This window comes from Hippoglossus stenolepis, chromosome 12 (assembly GCF_022539355.2).
Source record: "Hippoglossus stenolepis isolate QCI-W04-F060 chromosome 12, HSTE1.2, whole genome shotgun sequence".
In the NCBI taxonomy this organism is placed as follows: Eukaryota; Metazoa; Chordata; class Actinopteri; order Pleuronectiformes; family Pleuronectidae; genus Hippoglossus; species Hippoglossus stenolepis.
This window is the reverse complement of record NC_061494.1, coordinates 19,770,476-19,789,444: the sequence shown is the minus strand read 5'-3', so window position 1 is coordinate 19,789,444 and position 18,969 is coordinate 19,770,476. Positions and strand designations below refer to the sequence as shown.

The 18,969-nt window shown below is 41.4% G+C and overlaps 1 protein-coding gene across 35 annotated transcripts in view; it reads left to right on the top strand.

Moving 5' to 3' along the window:
- The window catches only part of camk2g2 (calcium/calmodulin-dependent protein kinase (CaM kinase) II gamma 2), a 53,686-nt gene that overhangs the window by 7,390 nt on the left and 27,327 nt on the right, over positions 1 to 18,969 (top strand). For all 35 annotated transcript variants that reach the window (XM_047342203.1, XM_047342202.1, XM_047342201.1 and 32 more), the window contains exons 3-5: positions 16,723 to 16,782; positions 17,950 to 18,004; positions 18,465 to 18,530. In XM_047342203.1, coding sequence (XP_047198159.1) covers positions 16,723 to 16,782; positions 17,950 to 18,004; positions 18,465 to 18,530 — 181 coding nt within the window. The remainder of the gene's footprint in view (positions 1 to 16,722; positions 16,783 to 17,949; positions 18,005 to 18,464; positions 18,531 to 18,969) is intronic.

Here is an 18,969-nt window from a genome sequence, read left to right as displayed (position 1 = left end):
GTTTTATCCAAACCAAACCGCGCCTATCTGCAAGTGCTTATATATGAGGAAGTCAGCATTGGCTGTTTTGTTTTTACTTTTGCCTGCTGCTTTCCATTTATGGAGTTCACTGCCATCAACAATCTTCTGCTTTTACTGCGTCCACTGATGATGCAGCAGTATATTTATAAAAACACTTTGACATGTGATGCTCTTTATGTTCTTCTTTTCTTAAGTGGGTTTTTTGTGGATGTAAAATATCTACACTGTCAAAAAGTAAAAGCGGCTCCTCTCCACCATATATATCACTGTTCCTGAGGCTCGTAAAGCTCCTGAGGCTTCTCGTCAGTCGTCCGGCTGATACTTCCAGGGAATCGTGATGTCATGTGACATCATTATGGCTGATATTTGCATAATGCACACCCAGCGAGCGTGAGAGCGGAGGAAGACAATTCCAACATGCATTGAAAATAGTTGACCAATCACAACAGAGTGGGCCAGCTGGCCAATCAGAGCAGACTGGCCTTCATGGGTAGGGGTGGCCTTAAAGAGACAGGAGCTAAAACCAGGTGTTTCAAACGGAGGCTGAGCTGAGGAGCTGCAGCATTGGACAATATGAGGAAAGTGATCAGCCCCATGTTATTCTTAACAGAATAATTCCCAAGAAAATCAGTGACTGCCAAACAGGTCAATCAGCCTCGACATGTAATGGAAACATCTGCTGTGACGTCACTGCCACATGCTTGAGGGTTTAATCAAGAGCATCCCTGCAGCAGTTTGGGTTATTAGTGTTATTAAGATATGGCTGTACCGACCTTTTGTCCCCAGTCAAACTTAATGAAACTCTGTGAGGCTGAATCATTAGTCAAGGGCGGACTGCAGCACGTGACAAACACACAGTCATGAGAGTTACTGTTGTGTCTCGTATTTTCACTCACAGAAGCTGAGAAAGTGTGTTTGCGATGAAAAGATTCATACAAGGGAGAAGAACCCCTTGAATTTAGTTGTGGATCTGGATCAGGAGGCGGATCCAGGAACTTTCTTAACATTGTGAGATCAGGTGTTTTGGGACCTTTTCACTGATTCATGGATCTTGATGAAAAGCTTGATAGAATGTATGAGAAGTGTTGGGCCTTGGTGGAGGTATTCACTCTACTGAGTCCTATCCTGGTTTGGTAATGGTGTGGTGTGGCTTCAGTCACTTTTCAAGCAAACATGGCAAAAAATCGACTTGGGCCAGTGCCCTCCTGCCCCCCCTCCCTGGATCCAGCCCTGCTACATCATATATATTATGTATGATCATATGTTAACATGTTCTAAATAATGTCTCTAAGGATAAACATATGGACAAAAATTAACCAAGGTTTTTATGGTGAATACTGTGAGTTGTGTGTCATCTGTGATATATTTAAAATGTTGGTTAACTATTTTGCGATTTGGTTTTGCTTTGACCTTATTGTATCTATATATTGTCTTTGTTATTATCTGGGTCCATCATCAGTAGCCTGTTCTATGTGAGGGCCAAAGCAGCAGGGTCAGGATGCGTTCAGGTACTTTACTCAGTGTAGGTCACCTGCTCTTTGGCAGCCCTGTTTATCTGATCGATTGAAAATTGATTGAGACAGGAGTGTGTCTTCACCATCAGACGCATGAGAGACAGATGACTGAGAAACTCCAATAGGACACATTTAAAGATCTACCCTGACACTGTATCATGTTATTTTTAGCTACAATTATGTGTCGCGTATTGTGTCAAACTGTAAAGCGAGTGTATTTTTACACCGTTATTAGCTGAGGCCTTGTGATGTCAGAGACAGAGATGGGGGGGGGGGAGGAGGAGGCTGGTGGCACTTGTCCCACTGTTGAATTATTGAGGTGCGAGGCTGCTCTGCTCTCACTGAACACGGACAGGAGCTGAAGAGAGGAACCTCACGCTCCTTCTCTCAGCTTCCTGTCTTCATCTGCTTTTCTCTCATGCGTCCCATTTTTTCCTCCGCCACCCTTCCCTTCATTTTTCTGTCTCTTCTGCCGCTTCTTCCTCCTCCTCCTCCTCCTCCTCTCCACAAAGGCTGCCGCATCACAGGCCGCCGCATCACAGGCCATGCGGGCAGACGACGTGTGTGTGAACGTGTTCTCGAGCTGTTTGGTGGGCTTCTAGTGCACTCGCTGGAGGCTGATTGGCGAAGGGCAGATAAACGTAGCAGCACTGCGCGGTGAATGTTTAATGGGCCCCGGCTGTGAATATTTAATGAGAGGGAGAGAGTGAGAGTCGTAAATGGAAAGAGAAAGATGTAGATATGGAAAGGGAGAGTGAGACGGTCAGGGATATATGCTCAGGAGAGAAATAGTGCATTAAAACACGTGCACGGTGTCGATCCTCCCACAGCATATTTGCTTAGCAAAGCTTTTAGTGTGTGTGTGTGTGTGTGTGTGTGTGTGTGTGTGTGTGTGTGTGTGTGTGTGTGTGTGTGTGTGTGTGTGTGTGTGTGTGTGTGTGTGTGTGTGTGTGTGTGTGTGTGTGTGTGTGTGTGTGTGTGTGTGTGTGTGACACTCTTTCCAAGACTCTCTTCCTGTCATATCCATCTTGCCCTCTTTTTCTCTCTCGTCTATCCATCATCGTTACCCCCTCCTGCGTCTGAAGCATATGGCGTCATGTGGGAGCCAACTTGAATAAAATTTTTATTTGCCATATAGCGCCGGACAAGAACAGGAGATGCCGGTTGAATCTGTTACTTTCCAGGGGATTCAGATTGATTTGTCACGAGAAGCTGAATTTCCAAGCTTTATAAGACTGCAACAATATGAAATGATACCTAAAATAGTATTAGTTGTCATTATTTATCATTGCCTTGGCCAAGAAGCTCGAAAGTCTGGATCTAGTGAATTTAAACGTGGTTTCATAAGAGCAGTGTGTGGCCTTGTTTGAGGTATGTGCTCTACTGAGGAGCTCGTTGGTTAAAGTATTCTGGCTCTGCCACACAAAGCTCCCACACAAAACAAGTCTGACGTAATGTTTCAACTGAGACAATTAGTTGAGTAATTGATTGAAGTCACACCCATTCTGACAACCAGTTCTACACTGAAGACTTTTAGTTTTTCTAGTATAAAATAAACTACTCTCTACATCCTGCGATGACTTCATTCAAAGTGTTTTCTCCGAACCCGACAAGCTCAGGTCGGGTTTAAGTACAAATTAATATTCATGTGTGTTTGCGGCTGTAGATCAGAGATAATTACGTGTCTGAATGAACCGGTTATTTTGGTTTACAACGCACACGCACACACACATATTCAGTTCTGAGATGAGTGCAATAATTACACTTAACAGGTAAGTAAGTTACCAGCAGTGAAGTGATACTGTTTTCCAAATAGCAGAGTATTTATTACAACAGTTGGACGACCGAGGCAATAAAGCCGGGTATACACATGGGAGAGGCCCCCGGTAATAATGTGTGTGTGACTGTGTTGCGTGTGTGTGTTTGTGTGTATGTGTGACAATTAGATCACATCATGCTGGCAGCGCTCGCACCGACACGTCTCTCTTTTCTTTTTGTCTCTGTGTTCGACTCGTGAACGTTTTACCTTCCATGTCTCGCACGTATTCACTGAACATAATGCGATCCACGTGTGAAGGTGATTTTTGTTGTTGTTGTTGTTGTTTTGAGCAGTAAATTGATTCAGGTCGTTTTGTGGGGCTGATGTGAACAAAACAACCAGACTGACACTTCCTGAAAAGGAGGATCGTTGTTTGGTTTTTCTAGATCAATTGGTGAATTGTTTTGTCAATAAAATGCCAGAAAATTAGAAAAATATAATATAATGTTATTTATTAAACCAAATATTCACATATGCATTCGTTTCTGTAAAGGTTTTTTTATTTATTTAATATATTCATATTTATAGTAAACCCTGATAAATTGCTGAAAATGCCTTGTCTGGCTCTCTGACCTTTTCAGACATGCCAGGGGATAATCTATTCTCGATCACGCACTCACCGTCATGCTGTCAATCAAGCAGCTTGTCCCCATGGTAACTCCCACCTTACATGCATCCCATCCTTCACACCTGACAGCCACAATTACATAAAACGTGGTCACCATAACCACCAGGTGTCGTGTGCGATGAATAGTAACACAGTGCAGTCAGATTCCCCGTTTGAATCTCACGTCCTCCGGCCCAGAGGAAACGCATTCAGAGCGTCCGACTGTCAATCACACACATTTATGTTTTCCAGAAAATGTCCCTGAAAACGTGACTTTTTATTTACTGCGGCTTTGAGGGCTTTGATATCACGGCACCATTTCAAGTTGATGCTTTTATACATTCATATCAAGGATTTAATTCACACAGTATTTTCTAGAGTTAGGTCTGTGCGGTGTGTGAGATGATGGTTTGAGAGAGTGGAGGAGAGGGAGAAGGAAAAAGCACCTCTCAGGCCTCTACTAGTCTGAAGAGAGCACTCCACCGACTAAACATTGCTCTCACACAACACTGTCGAAGCAGAGATAACATCTTTTTTATTCCGTGCAGTCGTCCTCGTTAAAACTGACCGTGGTGGCACTGGTTCAGGAAACACTCCTCTGGGTCATATCGGAGGTTAAAGAGACAAACAACCTAGTGTATATGGTTGTTTGAGGGTTGTTTGTCTACAGTCAGTAACAACACACTCCCCCAGTGTTTCCCAATATTTACCTAGACTTTGGCGGCCTATCTTAATCTAACTTGTCCACCACGGTTTCATCATCATCCGAAATCTTTATTTACACATGTCAAATATTTCAAACTTACTATATTAGTAAATAAAGCAGTGCTGCTTTATTATAGAGCTCTGTGCAGCGATCTTTGTCTCACTGTTTCTCTCTCTCTATGTCACACCATCAGCAGCACTAGGAAAAATATGAATGGTTTGATGGACCGTAAAAACATCCATACAATTTTTAGGTACATTTTGTTATTGGCCCTTTTGTTTTATTTGGAGAGAGAGAGAGAGAGAGGCAGGATGAGAAAATAAGGGAATGAAATGCAGTAAATGCTCGGAGGCAGCTAAGAGTCAATATAAATCCTAACTATTTGGCCTTCAGGTCGTCCCCGAAACATCCATAAAGCTTTTACTGTCCTTTGCAGGGAGGTTAAATCTGTGTAGATAACATTTTATCTTTATGCATTTCCACAACAGGCATTCAGGACTCAGTGGGCAGACCTGAGCACAACACCTGCCCTATAATTCTGTCACCTGGGTGCACATGAGAGTATGCTTTGTTCATGTTCACTGGGAAATCACAATAATGAACCCTTATCACCCTTGTCTCTTATCTGGACAGCTACCGCCATTGATTGAATCAGATTCTATGGAAAGCACTGTCCACTTTACAGTCAGTCCAACACACTGCCAGTCTGGGCCTGTGTTAGTTAGTCATAATGTTAGGTGAACTACAGCATGTTGCCAGACTTCCTGAAAATCAGATACCTCTCAGCTGCAGAGGCCTGAAACTGGAAGACAGCAGATCTCATGGAAATAAACAAACTATGCTTTAAGTTCAATTTATACTTTCTGTCTGTGCTCGTCCACAATGGTCTGGAGGATGGACATTTCAGTACATTGGACTTCATGTGCACATTCACACTCGTATACTGCGTCCTATACACAGAGCTGTGTGCTGTCTGCCCTGCTGTTCACACCCATGTTTCTGTTTTGCAGTATACAGTGTAATTGCTTTCAGTCTGACTCTCGGCACTTAAGTACTCTGTCAGCGGCAAACCAAAAGCACTTAGTTCCTAATGAACACTCGAATCTTCAAACGTTAAGAGATGTATATTGTAATGGTTAAAAATGACGTAACATAAATTGTGCATTAGTTGTGGTCAGTTTTCTGAGACTGATTTATATACACTTTGTTCTCTATAGAGAATACATTACACTGCTGTTGTAATGAAGGAACATGTCACTTTGTTTAAAAGTGTCGTTAACTGAGTCATGATGTGTTTTTATTAGATTTCGTTTAACAATGGAGCTCTATGACAGAGAGGAATAACATAAATTAAGCTTTGGACAAACATTAAACACATTTTACTCTTGTCACAGGATTTGTTAATAATAACAACAGTGAAGATTGACAATGTTTGCCCTGAATACTTTTAGCCTGTTATGGTTGCCTTAATGTTAAGTTTGTTTGGATACAGCCAAAGCATACCTCATTGTTTTAGGTTTCATATTTCTAAACACGACTGTATCTGCCCCATTTAATATCATTCACCTCTGTTCTTATTCCCCTCAGTAACCTCCTTTTCAAAGTTGGTTATTATTTCTACAAGCCACAGACGGCTCTGTCCACAACCTGTCACTTTACATATCTGATCATTTTATTGGTGTATGCAGATGCAACACAACCAAAACCTGGAAACAAACACACACGTATGCAGCCACATGCACACACACACAACACAGCGATCTATGTCAATATTTGCTCTCCTTTTGTTATCATTTATCTCCATTTACATTACGGCTTCTTTGCACAAGGCTGGTATTTTCCCAGGAGTAGGATGTTGGACAAACCGCACACAAACACACACACACCCATGGTCAATCACACACTCACTTTATGTGTTCTCTCCTTTCTTTGATGCCTTGTCAACTATGTCTGTTTAATCTTACTTTCACCTCAACAATGGACACCTGCCTGCAGGCTCTTGGCTTTGTTAAAATCGTTTGCTAGTCCCTGCTGAAAGGTGCTCCGCTGCTCCAACAACAGTTTGCAGTGTCTGAATAAAGTCAATGGAAACGAGTGTGGCCTGGTTGAAAGTGTGTGCTCCTGTTGACTGGCCCACCACCAGGGCAGTTGGTGCGTTTGTGTCTGCTTCCAAGGTAACAATCAAAACAGCCTTTCATAATAAAAGTCAGCTCACAGTAATAGTCGGGGCCTGCAGCCTCGACACAGTTCAGTGAAAATGGTGGTTTGTTCACTGGTGGATAATCATTTCAAAAGAGAGCTGCCACAATATCAGGAGGGTTGTTTTCAGCATTTGTTCCAGGGATCGAGAACTAGGATCGTAAAAATAGTAATTTGCATTCTTTTGTCTAAATTAGACATTTTATTTTGAAGTTGATATTTATTTAATCCAGTACTTATAGCAAGTTCTATTCATACAATTTATTCACAACTCATTTTACTACTCTCGTCTTTGCATATACAACATGCAGGACTGGTTCCACAAGTCCACTGGTTTGTTATTCACCTGGTCTCTGTGACGTGTGACATGTGATGCACTGGAGACAGATTGACGAATCGTTATGTCCAGTACATTAAAACCTTTCCAACAAGTGTTAAAAATCCCTTTTTAAAGCCAAAGTTGGACACAAGTCAACTTCAAATGTCTGAAAGTGTCTGAAATACGTTAAATACAGTGTTTGGCAACGAGTGGCGGTAGCAGGGTTATTTTTTCACAATGTTCATTTATGTTTACATTTAACAATAAAATATTAAAATTTTTATTTCTGTATTTTATTAATTTATTTCCTATATTATCTATATTTCATTGAATTTGTTTTCTTTTTATTTATAGTTATTTATAATAAAGTTGATGTTAAAATATCAAGCTTCAATCCCATTTCTGTTTCATTAGGGTTTGATAGCGACATCATAAGGATCGATTTATCATTTATCAGGTGCACAAATAGTTTTCTTTCACTGAATATTTCAAATTGCCTTTTATACGAGCACTTTTTTATTTAGTTAAAATATTCAGCACACTGTCTGAAATTGCTCACATGTTCTCAATTTTGTATAATATTGATTTGAAAGAGCAACAGGTTCGTGCTCTCGACTCTAACGCTGATAAGCTTTCAAAAGTACTTAATGGCGTGGTGACCTGGCCGAGTACTGATAAATCTAATTTACCTTTAATCTGGTTTTGTATTTGCGTGGCCACAGCGCTGTTATAGTTGAGATAACAGGAGGAATAAACTGGTCTTGCAGGATTGTAAGAAAACCTACGTGGCTGCTGTTTATACTTCAACGTGTTGTCCCTCCTGTTAAAACTTTCACACACGGGACCAGCTCTCTGCTCAGATCCATTATTTGAAGAGAACAATAAAACTAAGACCATTAGTTTGGGGTCAGTAGACAAAAATGATGAGATGACGATGCAACACTAATGCTCAGGATTTTCTCACTTTAAATTTGATGAAAATTGAAAAAAGTGATATTTTCCATACAATACCTTATGGAGGATATTTTCCCTCCTCTGACACTGGTGGTCTGTTCTAACAGTTTGGTCCAGAGGGAAATTTCCTCCATTGTTCTAGTTCTGTACTTGTTCTGAGAGTAATTTCCATTTTTCCAACAACCTAACATGCTAGACTTTAGTATATTATATTTAAAGATTACCTTTGTATAACCTTTATAAACCCTTCAACATCTTGAAATGACTATCAGCAATGTTATGTTATAAAACCATTGATGTATTTGTCATTTCACTAATAGATAATAACTTTCAAGAGTGTGAATAGTCCAAGAGTTACCTGACCAACATTTGAGGAACAAACTCATTCCAGCTCTGTCCTGTTTACTCCAGCATATCTCTTGATTATCCCATAACAACATTGGCATAAACCATGTTGCAGTGCCAATGGGTCAGTGGTAAATCTGCAGTGTGCATGTGCATGTGTAGAAAAATCGTATATTCTCCAAGTGAACTTATTAAAACAACTTTTATTAAGAGATCAGTTTAATATACAAACATTTTGGGTTTATTATTACAACCAGGAAACTAGCAATTGATACCTTTTTTAAACATGTATGCCTAAAAATGATCAATCAATGAACTTACATCTGCATCATCAGAGTGGGATCGTCTTGTAATTATTGTGTCATGTGAACACATTCATCACTTTTTTCTTACATCACATCTTATCCAAGGAACCATAACATAATTAACATATCGGTTACCTGTCAATCTTCCATATTACTCTTGGCATGTGCTGCTCCGTACACGCCCTAATGTTTGCAACAAGGTCGCTGAGACAACCAGCTCAAATTAGAGTGTGTTTGAAGGAAGTGCAGCTGGTGTTTAAAGGGGGAGAAAACACACATTTCACAGACTATATGTGAAACTAAATGGGAATTATTTAGTATTTTATTTGATACATTTATTATTTGTCAAATGTATTTTACTCTTTATTGACCTGGACTGTCTTATTTCAGGTTAATCGTTGTTTTACTGTTATACCTATCGACTAAATCAATTAAAATGCACTGATATTTAATATTTTGGCTTCCACGATTAAATGCCCTCAGTTTTTGAGATCATAAAGAAGACCCCCCCCCCCGACTTCTGTTGGTCAGAGTGACCTTTTCTAACTAAACGCTGCCAGGAGTGCTGGCTCGGACACACACACTCTTTACACAATGCTGTGCAGCAACGTGATGTTAAAAGTCTCTTGCAGCAGGTCTGCTAAGGTCTGTTTAAGCTCCATTTAATGGCTCAACTCAACACACCCAGGGCGCCCCACACACACACACACACACTGACTTAAAACTGTGCCTTAAACACGCAGAATGTAATGCAGAACAGAGAACGTTACGAAATGAGGGGAAGGAAAGATCCACAGTGTGACACCACGGTTTGGTTGAGCCACTCTGACACACACACACACACACACACACACACACACACACACACACTGCAGTGCTGCTGTCTTTCATCCCGAGTTTGAAATCCGAAAAGCATGCAAGAACCCTGACTCAGCAAATCCTGTTGTCATAATCATCAGTTTAACTTGAGCTGCGGCGAATTTCACAATGTAAATACACGACTTGTGTTCAGAGCAAATGCTGAGACGAGATGACAGAGAGCGGCCGCGGGGTCACAGCAGATGAATATTGTATGACAGCATTTTGTAGATGAGCCGCGCTCGAGAGACGGAAATAAAAGGAGCCATTTTCTACACTTGGGGAAAAGCTGCGCACTCAGGAAGGTCAGCTGCAAAGGTCGACACAGCCGCAGTACAAGTGATAGAAGCTGTTTGATTTTTTTTTTTTTTTGTTGCATTATGGTCGTCTGAGCTGGAATTATCAGGAAGAGCAGGTTCATCTAAAGGTTTTTTTGTCCTAAAACATGTAAAATGATGCTTTAGGAACATTGAAAAGTACACATTGTGTCCACTAGAGACACTCTAATACCATTTGTAGCTTTCGAAAGATGATTCCAAAGAGCTGGACTCTACTTATCGGCCAATAGTGAGAACTGTAAATAACTTGTTAAGTATCGTAACAGCTGTATGCCGCTCACCCTGTATAGAGTTTATCATTGCTATCATTGTTGTATGGCCTGTTGCTAGTGTTATAATTAGCAACACTAGTCCGTCCCTGGAAAACTGTAGTCTTGCGTACGTTAGCCCACATGTCATTTGTTTTTTTACTGGTGGGACTTTCCAGCGTGAAATATTGCCAAACTGATTTAGCTGGCTCTGGCTAATGCTACACTACCAGAAAGCATTTTTGACTTTGGTGATCCCTGACTTTTCCCGTAACTCCACAATGATGTTGATAGATTTTATTTATTCGTTTAGTTTAATTAGGATAAATTGATGAAATTGGACACATTGGTTTTCCCACCAGGATGAATTGTAGTTTCTGTGGTGATCTCACAGCCACGGCCCACGAGCCACATCTGCAGACTCTTGTCTTGCTCCTTTCTTTGCTTCTAATCTTCTGTCCGTTATGGCTGAGTTGTGGCGGTGCACACGGTCGTCTCCGGGCTCCGTTAAATCACAGCCGGTGTCTGTCTCTCTGTCACTGCAGAGGATCAATGACTGGAGTCGCTGGTGTACAGGGTGAGGAGGTTTGAGGATTTCAGTGTTGGGTGATACCTTTTTAAATCAAAAACTACATCAGTGGAGTCATCAATTACTCAGAGGCAGATTGGATGTGTTCTATTTCTCATTTAGTGTTGTTACTCAGCTGTCACTGCCTTTACTGCTATGACTCCAGATTCTAGACATTAACAACTCACATCTTTTTGATGAAAAGGAAAACAAGACATTGCAGTTTAACTGAAGTTAGTCGACCATGGGATTAATTACTGGAACGTAATTGGCAGCACTGTGATGCCCTTGTTAACTCTGTCACCTCACACCTTTAAGGTTCTTAGTTCGAACCTACCGACCAACCAGGGTCTCTCTTTGTTTGTAGGTTTCCTCCAGGCTCCCCAGGTTCCTCCCTGTCCAAAGTCATGCAGCTTAGATTCATTTGAGACCCTTAATTGACCGAAGGTGTGAATGTGAGCAGGGGTGGTGGTTTTGTCCCTATACGTCATCCCTGTGATGGACTGGCCACCTGTCCAAGGAGTATCCCACCTCTAACCTCAGCTGGGATTGGCACCAGCCAGAAAGTTGCGACCCAGGCTACACTCTATTAGTGACGCCTTTACTTCAGGTGGAGCACGAGCAGCTGCAAAGTCTCCATTCGTGCTGTGAATATCTTCCTTCTCTGCTGCGTCTGAGCTTCTTGTTCTCATTATAATCTCCTGTCGTGTCTGTCCATGAAAAATAGCTGTGAATAAAAGAAGTACCAGGTGTTAACATACTGCCTCAAGTATCATATATTCGGGTTTTGTGCCCATCAGTGGTTTTCATCACCGCTGTCGTCAGTGTAACACTGTCCTCATCCTCCATTACTCCTCATCACGTTCACATCATTATGCTGTTGGCTCCGAGTCGGCCACATGAGCCTGAGCTCCGGCCCACTGACACCAGCCTGACCTCTGAGCAGAGCGAGGCATCCGACTGGAGTCACTTGTTGATGGAGGCAGCAGTGACGGGACCGGACAGAACAAGAGATCAAATCAGTGTCAGAAACTCACCTCCTTCGTTCTTATAATTTTTTTTTGGGACGCCTCCATCTGTCGGTGTGTCTCTGTCTCTTCATCTCTCACTTACTGTCTCATTGGGTCTCTGTGCTCGGTGATGCAGGGCAGGTCAGGTCAGTGTGATTCAGGGCTGTAAGCCGGAGGAGGATTGGATCTATTTTTAGGCGTCTGCTCGTGGGCCACACTGACCAGAAGTCTCTGTCTGTTTTTCTTTCTGTCGGCTCGTCGGTTTCTGTCGCTCTGTCTCTCATTTATCTCGTATCAGCTGCTCTTCCTTTCATCCCGTCTAACCCTCAGATGGAGAGACATTGCCTCCCAGCTCCCAGTGTTTAACAAGCTCGGCTACACGTTGCAGTAAACTCCTCGAGAGGCGCTCACATACTCGTGTCTTGTTTCTTTCAGATCTGTTTTTTCTTTTTAAGGTCGAGGTCAAACACTAAATTGGTCCATGTCCCTGTTGTTGCAAACACAGATTTCAAGAATGAGCAGAAACACGATATCTCAAGAACGCTGTGAGGGAATTTCTTCAAAATCGGTAGAAGCGTTCAGTTGGATGCATGGTTTTTGTAGGTCAAAGTTCACAATGACCTCACACACCCCTTTGTTTGCCTCGTCAATGTGGTGTCTAAAGAACGCTTCAAGAGAATCCTTTCAATTTTTGCACAAATGTTCACTTAGACCTAAAATGTACTTTATTAGAATTGGATGGTCAAAGGTCAAGGTCACAATGGCCTCTTCTACACGACAGTTCAAGTCTGCCTCAAATTTTGACCTCAAAGATCATTTTATTAGATTTCAGTGGTCAAAGGTCACAGTGACCTCATTATTTTAAATGCAATATGTCCGGGACACTCGGGACTAAAACTGCAGGGCGGTAATTCTTCTAAATGATAATCGTGCTAATCTCAGGAAATTTAGCCAATTCAAGCTTTGTTTTGATCTTAAACTTAACAAACGTTATATGATGATGCGTCATATATATTGTGTTGATGTCAGTAACCTGGGTGGTGTCATGGAGAAGCTGCTCGTTGTGTCTACTCAGCGACTCGTCTTGCTAATATCCAGCTCTGCTGAGGCTGCAGGTTGCCAAGTTTGTTCCAATCAGATGACGAAGAGAACATGGCAACCGTGATCTTTGTCGACTCAGGCTGCTCTGACGGCCCCTGAGGAGAAGAGACACTTTAACCCCTGTAATAAGGGCCGATAAAATTCACGATCATCTGCAAATCGTGAAATGTTTTCTTCTCCCAAGAGTGAGTCGCCATGTTTGTTAGCAGCTACATACACTCAGTTTATCATCGTTTTTTTGGCTGTGGTTGGACTTGATGTTTTCCCCCATGTTCAGTTTGTCTTGTGTTGTCTAATTGTTTCCCTGTAGGCAGAAGGTAATTTATATACATGGGGGAGGGGGTATGGATTGTTTCCCAAACAGTGGATGTGTGCTTGCCTAAACCCTGTTGTTAAGCTTTATGTTTTCATGACCTTTTTTAATTGTGTATACATTCTGAGCTCCTAAAATACGATTGGGGAATCCTGCCACTATATTAATCTGATATTTGAAATGTTCAGGCTTCATGCTTTGACCTTTCTGATGGTTTTATTGGAGGCTACTCGACTGCAGGCCCACATTGTTGTACGGGATTAAATATCCGTTACCACAACAGTGAGACTCCCAACATTTGTCCAGTTTGAAAACAGTTGCACACTTACGCTGAAGAGCCTCTTGTTTCTATGAAGAGCCGGCAGTTACCTTCTGTGTTTGACAATGATCAGCTTCTGTCGAGCTGCGGTCACTCTCCTGTGTTTCTATTCGTTTTTCTATACAATTAGTCCTTTTTGAATCCTGCACTTATTCTCTCATCTTTCTATTGAAACTCCTCAGTCAGCTTCTAGTGTTTTTAAAGCAGCCTGCTGCCAAAACTGTCTGCCATCCCAAGCATAATAAAGCCGGCGTCCCAGGCCAGCTTTGAAAAAAAAAAAGAAATAGTCCTATTTTTGCTGGCAGATCCAACTTCTAAGAATAAAAGCAGCCAAAATAGTCCATGTTTGGCTCTGAGAAGAAGGTTTAGGAATGTCTCGCTGCTTTGATTCCTCATCCTGAACACACTGGTCAGATTAGAGCTTGTGTTTCGTCTGTGAGGTCTGAACAAAAGCACGGATATTGAACTGAACAGCGCCGGCCTGCATGAACACGTTTTGTGTGCGGACACATGCAGGATAAAAGCTGCAGCTGATTGGCTTAGCACCGCGGGTCAGAGGTTTGAGGTCAAAGTCGGGATCATGTTTCCTCCCTTCGTGTGTTTTCCTGCAGGAGCTTGTCGGTGTTGAAGACAACAGAGGATTCAAAGGAACTTTACAGATATGTGATGTTACAGTGAAATGTGAAGGGTTTTCTCAGCATCTAGAAAAACATAAATGAATGTAAGCTGACCACCTTGTCCTTGAGACTTTGGGTTCACGTTCATTTAACTGTCAAACGTTTTTAAATGCATTGTATGCACACAACACCGCAAATGACATAATTACATTGTAGTCATGGCATGGATTTTCCATTGCCTTTTAAAGGCCCCTCAGTGTTTGCTGCAGAGGAAGGAAGTATTTCCTATCCACTTTTCCTGCCCGTGTTTTTCCAGTGAAGCCTCAGGGCCTCTATCCTCAGGGCTCCTCCATCCTCTTATGTGGCTTCATTTATTGCACACAAGTCGATTAGTTTCCTTTTCAGTGGCGTCAAAGTCTGGGATTTCTGGTTTTGTACTTACTGTACAACCCCCGAGTGACCAGCACCGCTAAAGCTGAGGATACGATGTGTTGACTGACATTTCGCTCTAAAGTTCGTGTCGATGTTTCGTGTAGCTCTCGTTGATGCCGCTGACTCACGGGGGTTAAACCTGGTCACCAAACATACTTTCTCTTGACAGGTTTAAACACGACTCCTTTCTTCTCTTTTCATCTCCTGTTTTCTCCGTGCAGCTCCATCTCTCACTTCCAAAGAGTGATTCAAGTAGAATGTAAATCAGTGTTTGTTTCTCTCTGCTACTGCTGTGAGAATATATCCCAGGACACAACAGGATTAGATAAATACTCCTGCACAGATATTCTGGCTTTTCTTTGCTCCTTTCCATCTTGGATTACATTTCTGCTGTTTTGAAAAATGTATGTGTCACCTGTGATTCACTCATATCTTGTGTTTTAATCAGATGGGGGGGATGCAACAAGGATCACTGTTTATTTTGCAGGACACGTATCCTACAGACAACTTTTATTTTTCACATTTTGAGCTTTGAAGTGGTCGTCCTTTTATATCATTTGTATCTCTGTACTGTACAGTAGAAAAACACTGCCGGCAATAAAACATTTAAACAAAGTAGTATCCATTAATCTGTCCAACACTTTCCATACTGAGCAAAACTCTCTGAGATTACTATGACAACGATATACACCAGGAGTTGTTGATACTTAACAAGTGAATAAATAAATGACAAAGAAAATGATCAAATACTCACATTTAAGAAGCTGAAACCTGCAAATCTTTTGATATTTTTGCTCAACAAATGAATAATCATCAAAAATGTTGCTCAATAATTTTCTTTTAATCAACTAATGGATTGATCAGTTCATTAGTGCATCTCTAACGGGCATTTCCCACACTTCCTTTCCATATTCTGACATTTTCTGGACAATTAGAAATGATTGCAGTTGCACCACTAAGGTTCTTGATCATCTAGACACCGTGACACTGCCCAAAGCCGTCGCTGGGGCCGTGGATTAGGGATGTCCAGTGTGTCTGCCTCTCTCTCTCACACACACACACACACAGACACACACATCCCCACACCCACAAAAGCATCCCATCTGTCCCCTGTGACCAGCAGCTGGTGGGTGGCAGGAGAGTCCAGTGTAAACTTGACCCCTAACACCCTTTAACAGGAGATGCCATCCACTGTATCTATCTGCTATAACAGTCCTACTACCAATCTGTCCTAAATATGCAGCTACACACACGCACGCACACAAACATCCTCCCGTCGCCATTACAATCACTGGACACTGATTATATTAAGGCTGGACCCACAAGACTAATTTCACTAAGTGCAAAAAAGCGTGTGTGTGTTTGTGTGTGTGTGTGTGTGTGTGTGTGTGTGTGTGTGTGTGTGTGTGTGTGTGTGTGTGTGTGTGTGTGTGTGTGTGTGTGTGTGTGTGTGTGTGTGTGTGTGTACAGTGTAAAGCTGTTTGTCTATTTGTTCAAGCTCATCCTAGTCGACAGCCTCTGGCCCCCTAGCTTGTCTGGTTAGCTGTGTTTTACCTTCACGACATTCCCGCCGCTGCTGAAACTGTTCTGCCGTCCCCTCCGGTTGCTAACGCTGTGATGTTGGCTGTAAAATGGCAGATTTAGATGAAAACCTTTTGTTCTGAGCGGAGTAGGAGGAGCGGGAGAGACGGGGAATAAAGTGTGTTTGTGTGTTTTAGCCGCGCAGTTAAAAGACATTTTTTAATCAGTCTTAATCAGTCACAGGGCGCTTTTGAAATCCTCCCAAACAAGATATCAAGCTGTAATATCTGCAGAAATCTTTACTTTGGAAAAACTAAACAAACGATTCATAATTTATGAGCACTTGAATATTTAACATGTGTTTAAAGGTTATGTAGAAAAATCTGTTTTCAAAATGCCATGTTGAAAAAATGATACTGAACAACATGAGATTAAAGTCAGATTCAGTGACTGTTTCACTGCCCTTATTGTTGTGTGATTTTGTGTGTTGCTTTCTGAGTTTAAAATGAGTTTTTCCCGCTGGATGAAAACAAAGAACTATAATTGCTTCTCTGCCTGGTGTGGATGTGTCGTCACTGATTCTCCGCTCTGCTCTTCTCTCTCCTCAGATCACCAGAAGTTGGACCGAGAGGCGAGAATCTGCCGTCTGCTGAAACATCCAAATATAGGTGAGTCTCGTTTGGGAGTCCACGGACTAAAGGATCAGAGCAACAGCTGGGGACAGATGTTTGGAACTGTCACTTCCACAGTTCGGGTTTCAGTCGGACAGAAGGACTCGGTCACAGATGTGTCAAACTTTGTGTTTTGTTGGAACTGGTTTTACTTCCTCTGTGTTTGTAGTCCCACATACATCACTGCTGCATGTGTGAAAAATAACAATAATTGCATCTAGAATGACAGGAAGTCGTATATGTCCACCAAGACCCAACAGTCCCCTCATTAAACCACATTCACATCCAGTAGATCCTGAAAAAATTCCCTGGATTTGCCTCTTTGTCCGTATCTGCCTCAAAATGTAATGGTTTCTTTACCTGCTCCTTTTTCTAAGATCTTGGCTCATGAAACTCCAAAGCATGAAACCTAGTAGGAGGATAGAGCTGCATAAAAAGTACTTTAAAAACCAAAAAAAACATGTTGTTTTACAGCTGCAGTCTCTGAGACTCCAAATACACATGAAAAATGTCATTAATATGTGTGACGAAGCCCCCATGACCCTTTATTCATGCGTGTGTTGAATGATTTTTAATGTTTATTATCTTTCATTGTACTGAATCTAAAACACACAGACACGATGCACGTATTTTTAGATCCAGGGTGACTTTGAAAGGATTTTAATTATTCAATATTTTCCATTGTGGCTAAAAAGAAGCTGCTTCAGCGAGACATTTCTATCTCTTGAAAAAGAAATCGTCTCTGTATTGAATTCATGACGTGTAATTAGTTTTGATTATATCTGATTCTTCTTGTTGCTGCTGATTTGGTGAATTCTTCTGTTATTATTGTCATTTATTATGATTGCTGTTATTATTGTCCCTTCAGAATAGATTTTAGTTTTGTTCTGATGTGTTTTTATTTCTATCATCTGGTTTAATGTTGATGTGGACGTTTTCAAATAAAGCAAAACTACAAGCGAATGCATTAAAGCTCAAAGTGGTGATAAAGCACAACAATTATCACCACTACTGCCCTCCACACACTCGTATATAGTTATTATACTTTTATTATTTTTATTATAAATATATATAAAGAAAATTGTTTCCATTTAGACTTTAATTAACATGATAAAATTTGTATTAACCCAAAAACTCTGTCCCTGTGTGTTTCTCTGTCTGTAGTACGACTCCATGACAGCATCTCAGAGGAAGGCTTCCATTACCTCGTCTTTGACCTGTGAGTTAATCACATTAACACAGTTGCACACACACATGCACACACTCCCACATAGTCACACACACACACACACACATGCCACATACACGGGTCATTCCAGGATGAATTGCTTCACATAAGCAACAAGTAAATCTAAATTGTTTTTCAGTTTTTATATTTTCCATGACGGTCTTTGTGAACATCAACTTTCCCACTGAGCTGAAGGAAAGGAGTCGTTTTTCTTACGTGTGACGTGAAGGTCACTTCGCTGTCGTCATGTTTAACCCACAAATAAAAATGATTGGAACTGTCGGGAGGGACAAGTTGTCTTTTTCATACAATGAATGGCTTTAGGAAACTAGAATGTGGCTCAGTAGAGAACACACCTCCACCAACAGTCCACTTATAATCCACATTTAAATTCACATTTCTGATTTGTTTCATTATGATCCGGCTCTTTTGTCCTTGTGTCTGTGTGCAGTGTCACTGGAGGAGAGCTGTTTGAGGACATTGTTGCGAGGGAGTATTACAGCGAGGCCGATGCCAGGTACAGTTTCTCCTCTCGCTCACATGTTTATTGTATATTTTCCGTGTTTTATCATTTTTGCTGTCCACCAGAATTCAAACGTCCGGCTGTCAGAGCAGAACGGAAAGCACAAAATGTACTTTGTGCTTCAGCAGCAGAAGAAATGCTTGCTCAGTTCTCTCAGCTTGTTACACAGTCGACACTTTCTCTTTGACCACGTGGCTCCGGTTTTTAAATTTAATTTCATTAATAAATAATGACCAAGCTGTCCTCAGTCTGGAAACCTTATTTTGAGTGTGTTGTTGGAAGTTGCAGTTCGTTTTTAGAACTGGAGCACATTACCTGAATGCAGGTTAAAACATAAAGTACTTTACTCATAAACAATCAGAATAAAATAATAATAATGTATAATCAAGATGTCATTTAAGAAGTGAGATGATGAATGATGTGACATCACAAT